A 17,993-nucleotide genomic window follows, 5' to 3' on the forward strand; every position below is an offset into this window, starting at 1 on the left:
CAATACCACAGTTTTCCGTAAGGTTTTTTTTTTCTTTTTCATTATTTTCCTCAGACCATTCACTTGCAAACTCTCCTCCATACTTACAAAATTTGGTGCCCAAAAGTAAATAATTCAAGTGCAAACCTGATGATATTGAGACCAACGAAGTCATTTCCTGAGTCTGAGTTCTTTATTCTAGGTCACCTTTCTGTCTATCCACCTTTGACAGGTTCCTACGCTGTGTCTAATTCCTCCAAAAAGAATGACTGGATAGCTTATGCTCCAAAAACTGTTATTGACTGTAACAGCATATTAAGTCTGCAAGTCATGGTGTCAGGCAACCCTTAGCACTTATGCAGATATCAGTCGACATGCTCCACTTATTTATTCATTCGTTTCATTTTTCCATACTTGTGCTATTACCAGTTTCATCTCAATTTTTCCTCCTGCTCCTGGTGTATTCATACAATTTATATGTGCCTGTCTCCATTGCCACTTGACTGCTATGTGACCTTGGGCAAGTCAGTTAGCTTCTCCGGGCCTCAGTCGCCTCATCTGTAAAATGGGGACTGAGGCCCTGAGCCCCGTGTTGGGACGTGGATTGGGTCCAACCTGATTATCTTGCATCTACCCCGGAACTTAGTACGGTGCCTGGCACATAGTAAGCGCTTAACAAATACCGTAAAAAACAAAACTCCCGAAAAGCGGGTCTTTCCTGCCCTCTCTCCTGCCCTTTCCGCAAACATCCCGCTGCCGCTCCCCAGCCGACCAGATTTTTATCTGCTGGTTTTAGAGAAGAATCTAGGCGTGGGAGAAAGGGAAGGAAGAGGGTTTTTCTCTACTTGGTGTGCAGTAGAGGATATCACTGGTATGACGAATCGGGATCAATCTGTTGTTTGGCAACTGTGTTGCTCTCCTTCTCTTTGTGTCCAGGTGCTGGTGAGATTTCTGTATTCAATCAGCAAAGGCTACCGGAGGATTACTTACCACAACTGGCGTCACGGTTTCAATGTGGCACAAACCATGTTCACCCTTTTAATGGTAATTTACTGGGGTTTTAAAAATTTTTATTCTCTTTTCCCTTCCATTTCTTGTAAGGCCATGCACTCTTTCTACCGGGCTTGGCCTCCAGGATTGTCCCAGTGTTAGAATGCCCAAGATCACGAGGATGTGCAATATCGTGGATGCATGGGAATTTGAGGAAGGTACACTCCTCTGCTTCCCCCTCTAGACTGTAAACTCACTGTGGGCGGGAAATGAGTCTGTTATATTGTACTCTGTCGAGCATTTAGTACAGCGCTCTGCACAGAGTAAGTGCTCAAAAAATACGATTGACTGACCTCTTCCAATCCTGAGTAAACTGCCGATCCACTTAGCAGCGGATCATCTTCGGTTTGGAGGAGACAGAAGCAGGTGGCTCTCTCAAATTGCTTTGCTGTGACCACCATCTCCTCCAAACAGCTGATCTCTAATCAGCTCTTGAGTAGATGGGCCCGGCAGCATGTAACAATGTGATTCTTGGCCGTAATGATGTGGAATATTTTTATCCTTGACATTTTTCCATCAGCATTACCGAAGTGGCAATTTGATAAGTATCCTGAGGGAATAAGACCAACTTCTAGAGCAAGCAGCTGCTAAGATCACTCTAATTCCAGCGGCAGCCTTGGGGTAAACCACATCTCAAAAACATGCTATTTGTAAGCCTTTTTCTGCTGTAGAGGAAAAATCATTCTTGCCTACAAGAGATTGCTGCTGTGGCTGCTGATTAAAGGGGCGGCGCCCAAATGCGAAGACTGATAGTTTACGTCTTCACATTACTAAAGAGCCAACTTTCAAACTATTATTCATTTTTACTGGATCTATAATCTAGCTTCGGCTTTAAATCATAGAAAAATCGTTATCCTTTTAGATCATTTTCTTCCTAAACTCTGACTTGGGGAACCGCAGCACGTTTTCTGGTGCCCCGGTCAACTGGTCAATCAATCGATCGATCAGTTGAACTTATTGAGCACTTTTGGTGTGCAGAGCACTTTGCCAAGCCCTTGGGAGAGTATAATATAACAGAGTTGGTAGATGCGTCCCCTGCCCACACCGAGCTTACAGTCTAGAGGGGGAGACGGACATTAGCATAAATAAATAAATGACGGATACGCAGGTAAGTGCTGGGGGGCTGAGGGAGGGATGAATAAAGGATGCAAATCCAAGCACAAGGGCCCTGCGGAAGGGAGCGGGAGGAGCGGAAAGGAGGGCTCAGTTAGGGTCCATACAAAGCCAAGTCCCACCTGCGATGAAAGGTCGGAAAGCCAAACTAAGACGGGGGAAGAAACAGTTAAAGGGGATTTTTTGAAACTGGATGGATTTAAATCATCAGACCCTGATGATGTGAATCCTAGAGTACTTGAGAAGTCGACCGATGTTACCGCAGAGTCGCTAACCCTTATTTTTGAGGGCTCACGGGAGCCTGAAGTCCTCAGGGATTGGAAATAGAACAAATGTTGTTTCTGCCTTGAAAATGAGATGAGAAAGATGACGATTCGGTATAGATCGGCCAGATTAAGATTGAAACCTCTTTAACAATCAATTTGCAACCACTTGGAAGAGCATACGTTAGTAGGAGGCAATCGACAGGGTTTGTGAAGAGCAAATCTATATCGGACAAATTTAATTCCCTTCTCTAATAGAGTGACAGACCATACAAGCAAGGACGAAGAAGACTTTTGATTCTATCCAACCTGATGCCCTTAATGACAAGCTCGGAAATGCTAGGCTCAACAATATTACTGCTAGGCGGATGTCCGGCTGACTTGAGAGGGACTGAAAGGGCAATCAATCAATGGTATTTATTGAGCGCTTACCCTGTGCAGAGCACAGTACTAAACATTCGGGAGAGTCCAAGACAACAGAGTCGGTAAACATGAAGCAGTATGGCTTAGTGGAAAGAGCACAGGCTTGGGAGTCAGAGGTAGTGGGTTCTAATCCTGGCTCCGCCACTTGTCTGCTGTGTGACCTTGGGCAAGTCACTTAACTTCTCTGTGCCTCAGTTACCTCATCTGTAAAATGGGAATTAAAAAATGTGAGCCCCACGTGGGACAATCTGATTACCCTGTATCTATCCCAGCGCTTAGAACAGTGCTCTGCACATAGTAAGCGCTTAACAAATACCATAATTATTATTATTATCCCTGAGATCTTTAGGGAAAGAACATTCAACCATGAATAATCAGTTTTTTACTAGCCTGAAGGCAGGGAATCAGAACAGATTCATGAGCCCATGATTTAAGAATTCCTTTCTTGGCATAGCTTTTTACCTACGAACTCTGTTACACTGTACTCTTCCAAGCTAGAAATATATTGAATTAACAGCATAAGATCACTTCTTCCCTGATACCTAATCGGAAGCTTGTATACAGTATCAATCCCTTAACTCCTATTTTTAAAACTAGTAAACCAGTCTTTTAGTAATTCTAAATGAATCTACCTCTTTTTTTAAGACGAGGTTTTGCCACAAGACAGTTCTCAAACAGTCAGAAGAGGAATCACCGTGTTAGTCTGAGAGATGCAGTCGTATACGGAAGTGGCAGCCGGCTTAGTACAGCGTTCTGCCCATAGCAAGCGCTCAATAAATGCCATCGTCGATGACGTCGAACCGACCACGTGTTCAGTAACTTCGATCTACGGGAGGCACGTCAGAATTTCAGAAGAGTGAAAGATTCAACGTTGCGGGAGAATAATATGACTTTGAAATTTTGTCGGTGTTTACGCATCGGACCATAGCATTTAGTGGAGAAAATACTGACCCCGGAATCAAGACCCCCATATGTGAAAACCGCACTGCCGAAATCTTTGGAATAGAGAAAGCGAGCGGCTCCATTAGAATCGTCACTGGATAGCCGGCATTATTAAATCCTCTTGCCACGTTTGCAAAATGTAGTTTTGCCTTTCAGAAGTTAGAAACAGAAGAGGAGTTAACGCAACGCTCTGATTCTTTCTTTGCAGACCGGCAAACTGAAAAGTTACTACACAGATTTGGAGGCTTTGGCGATGGTGACTGCCGGTCTGTGTCATGATATTGACCACAGGGGAACCAACAACCTTTACCAGATGAAGTACGATTTCAGTGATTCTGTTCGTCCGTGGGGTGGTAAGGGCCGCGAGGAGTCCGAATTGAACCGGGCCCGCTCCTTCTTGCCGGAATCGAAAGGGTTGCCATCTTGCGGGATCTAAACCCTCCCGGAGTGTAATTGATTATTTAGGAAAACAACACCAAACAAGCCTCTTATTCCAAATTTGCCATAGGCACTGTAAATCACTGGCAGTCTGATCGATTGTACATAGAGGAGAGGCGAGAAAGAATCCATCAAGGCTCGGCCGGGGAGCCATTTAGCGGGCTGGGAAGGGCTGAGTCTGAGGTGAGGTAATGCCACCCTGTGGCCATTTTGCTTTTCTCCTCTGCCAGCGGGCACAGCCGTGCTAAAGTTTCCATTCTGGGGGCCAGTCCATCACTCGATGGCATTTATTGAGCGCTTACTGCATGCAGAGCACCGTACTGAGCGCTTGGGAGAGTACAGTACAGCAGACACGTTCCCTGCCCACGGCAGTAGTAGGACTGGCTCTTGGTAATAACAGTAATAATAATGTTGGGATTTGTGAAGCGCTTACTATGGGCAGAGCACCGTTCTAAGCGCTGGGGGAGATACAGGGTCATCATGTGAGGTTCATCCCCATTTTCCAGAGGAGGTCGCTGAGGCCCAGGGAAGTGACGTGACTTGCCCACAGTCACACAGCTGACAAGCGGCAGAGCGGGGATTCGAATCCATGACCTCTGACTCCCAAGCCCGGCCTCTTTTCACTGAGCCACGCCGCTTCCCTAATAATGGTGGTACTTGTTAAGCACTTACTATGGGCAAAGCACTGTTCTAAGCGCTGGGGGATACAAAGTGGTCAGGTTGTACCACGTGGGGCTCACAGTCTTCATCCCCCTTTTACAGATGAGGCGACTGAGGCCCAGAGAAGTTAAGTGACTTGCCCAAAGTCACACAGCTGACAAGCGGCGGAGCCGAGATTAGAACCCATGACCTCTGACTCCCTAGCCCGTGCTCTTTCCACTGAGCTGCGCTGCTTCTCCTCAAAGTATTTACCAGACCTCAGTTGGGCCTAATGGAGAAGCAGCGGGGCTTAGCCGAAAGAGCCCGGGGTTGGGAGTCAGAGATCGTGGGTTCTAATGCCGCTTCGGCCACTTGTCTGCTACGTGACCTGGGGGCAACACACTTAACTTCTCTGTGCCTCAGTCACCTCATCTGAAAGAGGGAGATCAAGACTGTGAGCCCCACGTGGGACAACCTGATGACCTTGTATCTACCCCAGCACTTAGAACGGTGCTTGGCACATAGGAAGCGCTTAACAAATAGCATCTTTATTAATGGGAAAAAAACTGAGGCTCAGTCACCACTGAGTGGTGTTTTCAGCATCACTATGTGCTATGAGCTAAGTGTACTTGCTTGGATCGCTTAACCTCTGTAAAGAGGAATAAAACCACTTAGGCCCTAACTGACTAATAGATCAAGCCTTGGCCAACCCAGAACAGACGGATAGCATTTATTCCTAAAGACCTAATGCTGCTACCAATCGAGAGAGAGAAGAGGGAGAGAATGTTTTCCTTTGTATTTGAAGAGACACCATTGATCGTGAAAATTCATCTCAGAGTTCACTTGTGGCTGAAAAGGTCAATATTAACCCCATTGTCTTGGCTGCATTGTGCACACAAAAGGCTGCCCCTTGTTGGGTGGTTGTGTTTAATGTTGCAGCACCTGGCAGTTTTCTCTTTTTCCTCACTGTCTCTCATTCCTTAAGGACCAATATTCTATATGCGCCTGAATCTTGACTCATAATACGCTGCTGTTTTTATTCTGGGAGAAGACTTGATTGTCTACACTTTCTACCTAAATGTCCAGATCTCAGTTCCTCAAATCCATACTGTATTGCGCTAAGATCGTTTCCTCAGAACCGCAAAAGAGTGCTTGGGGAAGGCAGAAAAATGGAAGACGATTGATTCTTCAGCAATATGCTTGCTTTGAATGGGTCTGTTTTGTCTGTTTTACCATAGCAGAGGAAAGTCTGGGGCCCAGATAGTTGGCATTTGTGAGGGCACCTCAGGTTCTCAGCCCTATTTGTGACTTGTTTTACGGCATGACTGGGGTACAGTTAACATGTGAGACTTCACCCCTACAGCTCCTTTCTACTTAACCCACCAGAATGAGGATTTAATTCTAGCTGGAAAGACAGTCCACCTCCATAGTGAGCCCTCAAAAGGTTTGGAAGAATGAGAATCTCGCTTGTAAAAGCAATTTTTTGGATTACTTGTTATTAGTAAATCCACACATTTTTCTGATATCAACTAGACGATGTCTTACTTTCCTAACTGAGTTGGTTGTGAATGATAAGTTGTCATAACTTGTGAACAATGTAACCTCTGAGTGGGGTGAGTTTCTGTGAGAGGGTGCAGGTGTGTTTTGGGTGGGAAGGGTTGATATGTATTGATATGTTCTAATAACTTTTTTTCTACAACCAGATCTCAGAATCCATTAGCAAAGCTTCATGGATCATCCATTTTAGAAAGACACCATTTGGAGTTTGGGAAGTTTTTACTTGCAGATGAGGTTTGTGATATAATGCTAATCAAGTTGATTAGACGATAATAGCCAAGCTCAGTTACTAGCTTTCCATAAGCCGCTTATTTAAAAAGTACAAGTCCCAGTCTTAATAACGCTATACAAGTACTAAATATCTTGTTTACTAAACCAACAGCCTCCGTAATGCTATACGCGTTTTTTGAAAACTCCCTTAAAAGGTGCCGTCTGATAAATTGGGGTTTTCTTCTGAAGCAAAATTCTTCTTTGGGGCCAGGGTGGCTACTAATAATAATAATGATAATTGTGGGATTTATTAAGTGCTAACTGTGTGCAAAGCACTGTGCTAAGTGCTGGGGTAGATAATGTACGGAGATCAGACACAGTCCCTTTTCCTTTAGGCAACCCTGCTAGATTCTCTCCAGTTCCAGAACAAAATAAACTCAAAGCTCCCAGCAACTCCATGCTCCAGAAGGTGGAGGGGGTTTGTTCTGCTCAGTTCATTCATTCATTCAATAGTACTTATTGAGCGCTTACAATGTGCAGAGCACTGTACTAAGCACTTGGAATGTACAAATCGGTAACAGATAGAGACAGTCCCTGCCCTTTGACAGGCTTACAGTCTAATCGGGGAGACAGGCAGACAAGAACAATGGCAATAAATAGAGTCGAGGGGAAGAACATCTCATAAAAACAATGGCAAATAAATAGAATCAGGGCGATGTACATCTCATTAAACAAAATAAATAGGGTGAGGAAGATATAGACAGTCGAGCGGATGAGTACAGTGCTGAGGGGGTGGGACGGGAGAGGGGGAGGAGGAGAGGGAAAGGGAGAAGAGGGTTTAGCTGCGGAGAGGTGAAAGGGGGGGGATAGAGGGAGCAGAGGGACCAAACTCTGGCCCCAGAAGTGCAGGGTTAGCTGTTGTACGTTTATCCAACTCCACAGCTAACGCATCCTATGCCCTCTGGGGTCACGTCCCTTTGGACAGGCACCCCTTAGACCAGCACTGAGGTACTGCAGAGCCGAGAGGGCGGGTGGGAGATTTATATCAGCCTCTCTTCTAACCAGGAGGGAAAGTCGAGTTGATTCTCTCCTTCCAAAATAGCTGGCTTCAAATAAAGCCTTATCTCACGTTTGTTGCTGTACGAATGATACTCATATTGAGAAGTAGTGTAGCCTAGTGGATAGAGCAAGGGCCTGGGAGTCAGAAGGACCTGGGTTCTAATCCCAGCTCTGCCCAGCAAGTGTCTGTTTTGTGACCTTGGGCAAGTCATTCCACCTCTCTAGGCTTCAGTTCCCTCATCTGCAGAAAGGGGATAAAGACTATGAGTCCCATGTGGGACATGAGCTGTGTCCAACATGATTAGCTTGTACCTACCCCAGAGCTTAGTACAGTGCTTGGCACATAGTAAGCACTTAACAAATACCACTAAAACAAAAAAAAGATACTCCTAGGGGGACTGGCAGTTTTTTACTTTGGGATCCCCGAGTGCATTTTAAATAATCTGCAGGCTAATTAGTAGACTGAGGGCCCTTAGCAGACTGCATGACTCTCCCTGGAAAATTTCCATTCCTGTTATTATACCCAAATAGCATAGCTCAAATCCCCTACTCAGGGGTGGTCGTGGTGATACTGTGCTGTGATGACTTTAGAAATGCTTCCGCTTTAGACTCTGAACATCTACCAGAATCTCAACCGAAGGCAGTTTGAACACGTGATCCATTTGATGGATATTGCCATCATAGCCACGGATTTAGCGCTGTACTTCAAGTAAGTGATGTTCATAGGCAAAACACCGTAGATGAAAGCGGAAGTTCCTAGTCCACTGCAGCGCTCAGACTAATGAATGGGTTTTAGAGTGCTAGGATGACAGCCGAGCCAGCCTTCCATCCCTCAGAAATGGGGGCTGGTCTTAGTGGTTTTGGTCAAGTCTAGATTCAGGTGCAGACAACCCTGGCCGCAGTTTAGAAAAGGACAGGGTTCCGGGAGGGGGTGGGGATGCATCTGATTGTGCCCACCCTAACCAACTTTGTCAACACCCATACGGCCTCCCCAGCATCCGAGTCCCACTCCGAAGAGTCAGGCGGCACTGATGTGCCCAATCATGCTAATCAATCAATGGTATATTTATTGAGTGGCTACTGGGTGCCGGGCACTGTATTAAGCACTTCACAGTTGTCCTGTGAAGTGAATTATTAAGAAAATACTTCATAGATGACAAGAGTGATAGGAATGTGAGTAGCCTGGCTCTTCAAGAGATAACACGTTTCATGCTTTGAATAAAGTTGGTGGAGCATGGCCTTGGGGAGTTGAGAGGATGGGAATATATATCCAAAGGAAAATGGGTTTTTTTTCAACACTGAAAATGAATCCATAGGGCCATTTTAACACTGCATTTTATCCCTTTCTTTTTTGTGCTTAAAGGAAAAGAACTATGTTTCAGAAGATCGTTGATGAATCCAAAGGGTATGATGATAAAAAGAGCTGGGTAGAATATTTATCACTGGAGACTACGAGAAAAGAGATTGTTATGTAAGTAACTCTCTTTTAGAGTATTAGCATTTTGTTGGGGGGTGCGGGTGGGCCTGGGAATTTGTCATGGGGAGCAAATCCTTATGACTTAAAGCAGGCTTATCCTCGATCGGGGGGTAGAATCTCATCTTCTCTCACTCCCCGGGGACAAACTGGGAAAGGGGGAGGAGTCAGCTTCATCTTCCTTTGAAATCCATATCATCCGCCTCTGCTACCCACCCCGGGTCCTAGACACGGTCATCTACCTCTCCATCAGGCCCCTACTCCAACTCGCTGAACCATTTTGATCCCTTTCTCACAGTCAGTCAATCACTGGTGCTTACTAAGTGCTTATTAACTGGGTGCAGAGCACCGTACTAAGCACTTGGGAGATTACAACGCAACAGAGTTGGTAGACTCGTTCCCTACGCCCGACGAGCTCACAGTCTACAGGGTTGGAGAGGTAAATTTGGGAATCATCTGATGTCAAATAGAAGAATTGACAGTGTTGAACGGAGTCTCTGTATTTGGCCTTGAGTTGTTCATTCATTACTTTAATGGTTATAGAAACTGCCGGAATGGGAAACTGGACTGAAGAGGATTTAAGGAGAGAGATTGAGGATAGGAATTAAAGTTAGCAGAACAGAAGCCCATTCTAACAAGAAATGAGACCCCGAAGAAAGGAAAGGTTGAAATAGGGTTACAGCAGGATGACTAAAGGGTCGGTTTCTATAGTTGGGTATTGCAGGCACTTATAGACCTCACACTTCCTTCATTTATTTTACCACGATTTATTTGGGGCCAGAAGTCTACAGGGCATTGAAACAGAAAGTCCATCTCCTGAGTGGATGCTAAAACTCATTTGCTGGTTGTTTTCCAGGGCAATGATGATGACAGCGTGTGACTTATCAGCTATTACCAAGCCTTGGGAAGTCCAGAGTAAGGTCAGAAGTCTCATACACTACCTCCCTCCAATTTTTAGATTTGTTAAATTACAGTGCTGAAAATGACAAAAGTTTCTAAATATCCTATACTATTTTGATTGCCTCCGGTGTAAAAAACGAAGGCTATCTAAGGCCACTTGTAGCTGGCTTTTTAGGGTTTGTGATACTGTAAGAATTATTAAAAGGGAGAACTTGAGGATTTTAATGTTGACTGATGACTAATGTTCGTCCGATCGTATTTATTATTCATTCGTTCATACTTATTAGGCGCTTGATCAATGATGTATTCTAATCAGTGTACCTTTTGATGGTATTTGTTAAGCATTTATCATGTGCCAAGGACTATACTAAGTGCTGGGGTAGATACAAGATAGGTTGGGCACAGTTCCTCTTCCACATGGGGCTCACAGGTTTAATCCCCATTTTTCAGATGAGGTAACTGAGGCACAGAAAAATTAAGTAACTTGCCCTAGGTCACGTAGCGGACGAGTGGCAGAGCCAGGACTAGACCATGCTGCTTCTCTACCCACCATTTATGCCACAATATAACTTTCAAGACTAATCAGTGGCTTAGCAACCTCTTCTCTATCTGCATGTCCAGCAGGTAGATTCTCTTTATTAACAGGGCTTTTTTTTAATGGGCTTCAGCCCAGTCAACGGTATTTATTCAGCGTTTACTGTGCGGTGGGAAGCAGCACGGAGTAGAGGCTAGAGCATGGGCCTAGGAGTCAGACAGTCATGAGTTCTAATCCCAGCTCCATCACTTGTCTGCTCTGTGGCCTTGGGCAAGTCACTTCACTTCTCTGTGCCTCAGATACCTCAGCTGTAAAATGGGGATTAAGACTGTGATCCCCAAGCGGGACAGGGACCGTGTCTAACCCGATTTGCTTGTATCCACCCCTGCGCTTAGTACAGTGTCTGGCACTTAGTAAGCACTTAATGAATACCACAATTATTATTATTATTACTGTCTGCACAGCACTGTACCATACAATCGACTGGCAAACATGATCCCTGACCACCAGAAGTATACAGTCTAGAGAGGGAGATAGACATTAAAATCAGTTTCCATTAGGAGAAATAGTAGAGTATAAGGATATGGATATAAGTGCTGTGGGGGGGAATGTATGTTCTCCAGCCAGCGAGTCCCAGAGCCTGTCATGGATGGTGGGACTTAACACTAGGATGAGATCGGATAATCTAGGAGGCCTACAACCAGCTCTGTCCTCGCTATGCTGTGGGAGTCCAGAGCCAGTTTTGAGGAATCTCACAGAGTTTGGAGAATTGAGAACCTGAGGGGTGAGTGAGAGCAAAGAGCAACCCTGCTACCTAGTCTAGGCTATAAGAAAAATCTTCCCCCACAGCCTCTAGAAATTTTCTGTCCTAGTCTATTTTTTTTAATAGTATTTTTAAGTGCTTACTATGCACCGGGAACTGTACTAAGCTCTGGGGTAGATACAAACTAATCAGGTTGAACACAGTCCACATGAGGCTTACAGTATTAATCTCCGTTTTTACAGATGAGGTAACCGAGGCACAGAGAAGTTGAGTAATTTGCCCGAGGTCACTCAGCAGACAGGTGGCGGCGCTGGGATTAGAACCCAGGGCCTTCTGGCTCCCAGGCCCGCACTCTATCCATTAGGCCACTCTGCTTCTCAAGTCACATGGAGTCTCAGTGCTTTTGTGCCCATCACTTATCACCAGTGAGCACGCACGTGCTTTACTGCACTCCCAAATGCTTGGGATTCAAGTTGTGTAAAACGTAAGTTCATCTAGGAAAATGCATGCTAGGTAACCCTCAAATTAACAGCAATCATAAGTCAGCAGGAGCTTTCCCACAGGCCCCTTGCCATTCTCAATAATTTTCCAATTGTATGCTAACTGAGCATTGTGGTATCAGAAGATCAGACAAGAGGAGCAGACCTGATTTTTTTGCAGACCCTCACAGCGAAGGAAACTTCGTTTAGCGGGAGGACCCTGTAAAACGACAAAGAAGGAGGGAGCTGGGCTTTTTGAGGAATCCTGATTGTGTGGTGTAGAAGCAGAGCAGTGAGGATTACTTCTGGGAATGAAAGCGATGTGATAGCTGAGGTCCCTGTAGAATAGAAAAGCTACAGGTGTAAAGTCAAGGAGGGACTGTGAGTAATTTCTTATTAAGTTGTCACACGGAAGATGTCCTGTTAACGTGAGTTCTACTGTTTTGCAACGTAGGTTGCTCTTCTTGTGGCAGCTGAATTCTGGGAACAAGGTGACCTGGAAAGAACGGTCCTTGATCAACAGCCTATTGTAAGTAACATAAACACCTCACGTACAGCTCACACAACACAGTAGTAGAAATGTGTTAGAAAATATGTCATTAAAGCAGCTCATCATCCTTGTTGTTTTTTTAATGGTATTTGTTAATCGTTTTGCCCTAACTTGCTTTTATTCACCAGTACACCCTGGGCCCCACGGCATGTTACGTACATATCCATAATTTACTTATTTGTATTAATGTCTGTCTCTCTCTCTCTCTCTCTCTAGACTGTAAGCTCATTGTGGGCAGGGAACGTGTCTGTTATATTGTTGTAGTCTCCCAAGCGCTTAGCACGGCGTCCTGCACCCAGTAAGCGCTCAGCAAATACAATTGATATGTGCCACGCATGCCACCCCCTAAATTCATATGCTACAGATCACCACTTGGATGAGGCTTGTGCCTCTAAACCAGCCTCTACCAAGTCTAAGCAAAATCTTTAGCCCTCTTAATCATAATAAGAGTAATATTTCACTCAGTTTTTGCTACCTACCACAAACTTTTTTTAACCTTCTCTCTCCAGCCTATGATGGATAGAAATAAAGCGGCTGAGCTTCCAAAACTTCAAGTTGGTTTTATTGACTTTGTATGCACATTTGTATATAAGGTAAGCTAGCTAGTCTTAGAAATAACCACTTGCTTGCTTGCACTAAGTAACAATTTCTACTAGAAAAGGAGAAAAGAGTCCTCGGTCTATTCATTTTACTTCCAGTAAATCTCCCTGTGGGAAGGAGGTCTGGTAAAAATTTGGGGTCGGCTTATAACTTTTCTCTCCTTTCAGGGAGGAAATAATGTGGCCTAGTGGATAGAGCCCGGGCCTGGGAGGTAGAGGGACCTGGGATCTAAGCCCGGTTCCACCACTTGTCTGCTGCGTGACCTTGGGCAAGTCACTTCACTTCTCGGTGCCTCAGTCACCTCATCTATAAAATGGGGATTAAGACCGTGAGCTCCATGTGGGTCAGGTACCTGTCCAACCTGATTAGCTTGTAATAATAATAATAATATGATGGCATTTGTTAAGCGCTTACTACGTGCCAAGCGCTGTTCTAAGCACTGGGGGAAATACAAGGTAATCAGGCTGCCTCACATGGGGCTCGCAGGCTTCAGCGCCCAGCACATAGTAAGTGCTTAACAAATGCTATTAAAAAAAAAAAGATACTTGGGCATTGGCGAAAAGCTTTTCTTACAGTATTGTTTATGTGGGAGTGACGGGGAAATGTGCAGCTATTTTTTATGGGGAACAACTCCCACTATTCTGCAGCCTCTGTAGGTATTTTTTAATGGTACTGGATTAAGTGCCGAGGTAGATACAAGCTAATCAGGTAGGACACGATCCATGTCCCACATGGGGCTCACAGTCTAAATCTCCATTTTGCAGATGAAGTAACGGCGGCACAGAAAAGTGACTCCCCCAAGGTCACACAGCAGACAAGTGAAAGAACTGCAGTTAGAACCCAAGTCCTTCTGACTCCCAGGCCCGTGATCTACACACTAGCCCACACTGCATCTCTTAAAGAAAATGGGTTTCTCACTCTTTTTTTAAAGACAGGCGGAAAATCCACCTCCAGCTCTTTGATTGTTTTCAATATTTTGTTTAGGAATTTTCACGTTTCCATGAGGAAATTCTGCCAATGTTCGAGAGATTGCAGAATAATAGAAAGGAGTGGAAAGCCCTTGCAGACGAGTATGATGACAAAATAAAAGCACTGGAAGAAGAAAAGAAAAAAGAAGAGGAGAGACTCCCTTCAAAGAAAGGTTTTATTCTTTAGCTCGAATTCACGTCAAGGAGAAATTAAAATTTAAACTAGGGCCATCAATAAATTTGCCATTAATGTACTTGTAGATTGGCAGATCTAGATGAAATCAATTCAGTGTATTATTGGGACTCAAAACCAAGCAGTGTTTTCTCAGATTAACTCATTTTTAATTGGGAAAATGTGTGTCATATAAAAGAACAGAGCTACAGACAGACCTGTGGGAGTCAATTAACTAAGCTATCGGTGCAATATTAGGTTAATTGGTCATTTTCATGGGAAGATGGCTGGCTCTCATGTCTTCTCTCATATGTGAATCGATATTCAAAAAATAGTCTGGACCATAAAAAATCAGATAGATCTACCAAGTCTGTTGTATTGTACTCTCCCAACACAGTAAGCACTCAATAAATGCCATCGATTGATTGATGATTGATAGGCAGGAGGGTTTAATAAAAATAATAATAATGTAATGTTGGTATTTGTTAAGCGTACTATGTGCAGAGCACTGTTCTAAGCACTGGGGTAGATACAGGGTAATCAGGTTGTCCCACGTGAGGCTCACAGTTAATCCCCATTTTACAGATGAGGGAACTGAGGCACAGCGAAGTGAAGTGACTTGCCCAGTGTCATACAGCTGACAAGTGGCAGAGCCGGGATTCAAACCCATGACCTCTGACTCCCAAGCCCAGGCTCTTTCCACTGAGCCATGCTGTTTAAGGGAGCTAGCATTGGCTAGTTCAGCAGGATCTGGCTGGAGAGGTTTGACTTCCCACCACCTGCACGGGTCTGAATCTGAGGGAGCGTCTCCCAAGAGCGCTCCATTCATTCATTCAATCGCATTTATTGAGCGCTTACTTTGTGCAGGACACTGTCCTAAGCGCTTGGGAATTCAGCAACAAATAGAGACGATCCCTGCCCACGACAGGCTCACAGTCTAGAAGGGGGGAGACAGACACTAAAAAGAGTAAACAGGCATTCATTCATTCAATAGTATTTATTGAGCGCTTACTATGTGCAGAGCACTGTACTAAGCGCTTGGAATGAACAAGTCGGCAACGGCATCAGTAGCAGTGTCAATCATATTTAGCGAGCGCTTACTGTGCGCAGAGCACTCTACTAAGCACTTGGGAGAGTGCAACAAACAGACACATTCCCCGCCCACAAACGAGCTTACAGTCTAAGAGGGGGAGACAGACATCCCAACTCTGCCACTTGTCAGCTGTGTGACTGTGGGCAAGTGACTTAACTTCTCTGTGGCTCAGTTACCTCATCTGGAAAATGGGGATGAAGACTGTGAGCCCCAAGTGGGACAACCTCATTCCCCTGTATTTACCCCAGCGCTTAGAACAGTGCTCTGCACATAGTAAGCGCTTAACAAATACCAACATTATTATTGATATAAATAAAGTGCAGGTACATAAGTAGTGTGGGGCTGAGAGGGGGGATGAATAAAGGGAGCAAGTCAGGGTGACCCAGAAGGGAGTGGGAGAAGAGGAAAGGAGGGCTTAACCAGGGAAGGCCTCTTGGAGGAGATGGGCCTCTAATAAGGCTTTGCAGGGTAAAAGATTTCTCTGGCTCTGGCTAGGAATTTTGCATGATCGAGTCTTACCTCAGACTTTCATTTAAAATCTGACATACTACCTTCCTTTGAGTAAATACACAAAGTCACACCTACCCTCAAAAACACTCACAAACGGTGCAGAGACTTAACCACATCCACACTTGATGGCACTTCCACACATTCGGATGATACGGAGTCTCCCATTTACAACAGAAGTGACCAGAGCAAAGCGCTACTACTATGGTGCCGTGACAGGTGGCTGGTGGCCTTGGTAGCCACTGAGGTATTTCCCTGCCCATGTGAGCCGGCTGGACTGCTGCTGGGCCTAGCCATTTTGCAGAATTGTCGGGTCGGTCCTTCGATCGGACACTTTCAACCACTGCTGGCATAGCTATAGCGGGATTAGAAGCCGGGTCTCCCGATTCCTGGATCACTAGCGGGGCCCCTCATTGAGATACACACACCGGCACGAGACTAACGAGATGTGGCATGACAAAAACTGGGCGACTAAAATAACAATGAGATCAAGAAATGATTTGGAGCCAGAGAGAGTTGGATGAGAGAGAGAGAGAGCGAGCATGTAAGGAAGTGGAAAAGAATGGAGAAATGGCAAACTTTGAGATCATGTGGGAAGGAAAATGAGTGGGTGTTTGGCAAAAGGTCTAAAGGCAGCTAGAAGGTGACTTAATTTTTAATTAGAGAAAAAAACAAGAATGACAAGAGATTTCAAATGATCAGTACTCAAGACTCATGAGATTTCTTTCTCTTCTCTTTCAGCGACCACACACGTTTGCAATGGAGGCCCCTCACCTCAGTCTTCAACCTGCACCATCCTTTAAAGCTATTTATTATTTTAATGTATCAGGTTGGAAGTTCTAATTCCTAGTCGTGTAAATCCAGATAAAATGATTACAGAGCTGCACGTTGTTTCTTAGCTCTTTATCGTTCAGTAAAAGACGTTCGAAACCCAAAGGTGATCAAAGTACGTTTTACAGTTTGGATACCGTCTGCTGCTGTGTCCTGTTATTTCTATAAACTCCAGCTAATGACAAAGAAATGTTCTCCTTTTTTTTAAACGATATTTGTTAAGTGCTCACTATGTGCCAAGCACTGTACTAAACGCTGGAGTAGAGTCAAGTTAATCAGGGTGGACGCAGTCCATGTCCCACATGGGGTTCAGTCTTAATCCCCATTTTACATTCATTCATTCAATAGTATTTATTGAGCGCTTACTATGTGCAGAGCACTGTACTAAGCGCTTGGAATGTACAAATCAGTAACAGATAGAGACAGTCCCTGCCCTTTGACGGGCTTACGGTCTAATCGGGGGAGACGGACAAGAACAATGGCAATAAATAGAATCAATTTACAGGCATAACAGGTGCAGAGAAGTGAAGTGACTTGCCCAAGGTCACACCGCAGACAAGTGGCGGAGCTGGGATTAGAACCCAGGTCCTTCTGACTCCCAGGTCCGTGCTCAACCTACTAGGCCACGCCGTCTACCGTTCAGCACACGACACCTTTGTCCAAAAAGCTCCGTTCAGTCAAAACACTAAAGAATGCCAGGTCCAAATCTCCACCGGCAAAAACGCTGGGGCTAAAGTTGTGGGCAGAAAATAGAGACTATACTCCCCAAACGTCTAAACTGCTAGAAAGAAATCAGTATTCAAAGTGAAACAGATTTCCGAGTGCGGCTTTATGCTAGAGAAATGCCTAGGGTCAAAGGGACAATTCGGAAGCAACAAAGCCTGTTATGGGCAGGGAACGTATCTGTTAATTCCGTTGTACTCGCCCAATCAGTTAGTACAGTGCCCTGCACATAGTAAGTGCTCAATAAATACCATTGATTGATTGCTTTTAGCCACCCGCCCATACACAAACACCGATTACCACCCAGGCACTCCTAGAAATACATTCCCCCATCGCAGCTTCTTCTGTTGCTCAGCATTAACTATTTCTCATAACCCCTGAACAGCTCCTAGGACGCTTCACAAGATGCAGAGAAGCATCTAATGGAAAGAGCACAGGACAGGGAGTCAAAAGAGAGTCCAATCCCAGGTCCTTTTGCCTGCTATAAGATCTTGGGCAAGTTAGTTCTTTGCCTCAGTTTCCACCTTTATATAATGGGGATCCAATAGCTGTTTGACTGTGAGCCCCCTGGGGTACTGATCTGATTGTATTGTCTACCAGAGTGGTGGCCGACCGTAAGCATCTGGAAATCAGCGTGGCCATTCCTAGTGGAGTCAGAGGAGTTGGCCTCTAATCTTCCTTCTGCCACTTGCCTCATGTGTGACCTCGGGGAATTCACTTGACTT

At 44.9% G+C, this 17,993-nt stretch overlaps 1 protein-coding gene across 3 annotated transcripts in view; it reads left to right on the plus strand.

Moving 5' to 3' along the window:
• The window catches only part of PDE6B (phosphodiesterase 6B), a 36,747-nt gene extending 20,147 nt beyond the window's left edge, over positions 1-16,600 (plus strand). For all 3 annotated transcript variants that reach the window (XM_001512659.4, XM_039910662.1, XM_007672832.3), the window contains 10 exons: positions 916-1,023; positions 3,979-4,088; positions 6,551-6,638; positions 8,282-8,382; positions 9,037-9,144; positions 10,004-10,067; positions 12,279-12,353; positions 12,884-12,967; positions 13,959-14,115; positions 16,456-16,600. In XM_001512659.4, the coding sequence (XP_001512709.1) occupies positions 916-1,023; positions 3,979-4,088; positions 6,551-6,638; positions 8,282-8,382; positions 9,037-9,144; positions 10,004-10,067; positions 12,279-12,353; positions 12,884-12,967; positions 13,959-14,115; positions 16,456-16,517 (957 nt within the window). In that variant the 3' untranslated portion in view covers positions 16,518-16,600. The remainder of the gene's footprint in view (positions 1-915; positions 1,024-3,978; positions 4,089-6,550; positions 6,639-8,281; positions 8,383-9,036; positions 9,145-10,003; positions 10,068-12,278; positions 12,354-12,883; positions 12,968-13,958; positions 14,116-16,455) is intronic.
• The last annotated feature ends 1,393 nt before the right edge of the window (positions 16,601-17,993 follow it).

Source organism: Ornithorhynchus anatinus, chromosome X3 (genome assembly GCF_004115215.2).
Source record: "Ornithorhynchus anatinus isolate Pmale09 chromosome X3, mOrnAna1.pri.v4, whole genome shotgun sequence".
Taxonomy (NCBI): Eukaryota; Metazoa; Chordata; class Mammalia; order Monotremata; family Ornithorhynchidae; genus Ornithorhynchus; species Ornithorhynchus anatinus.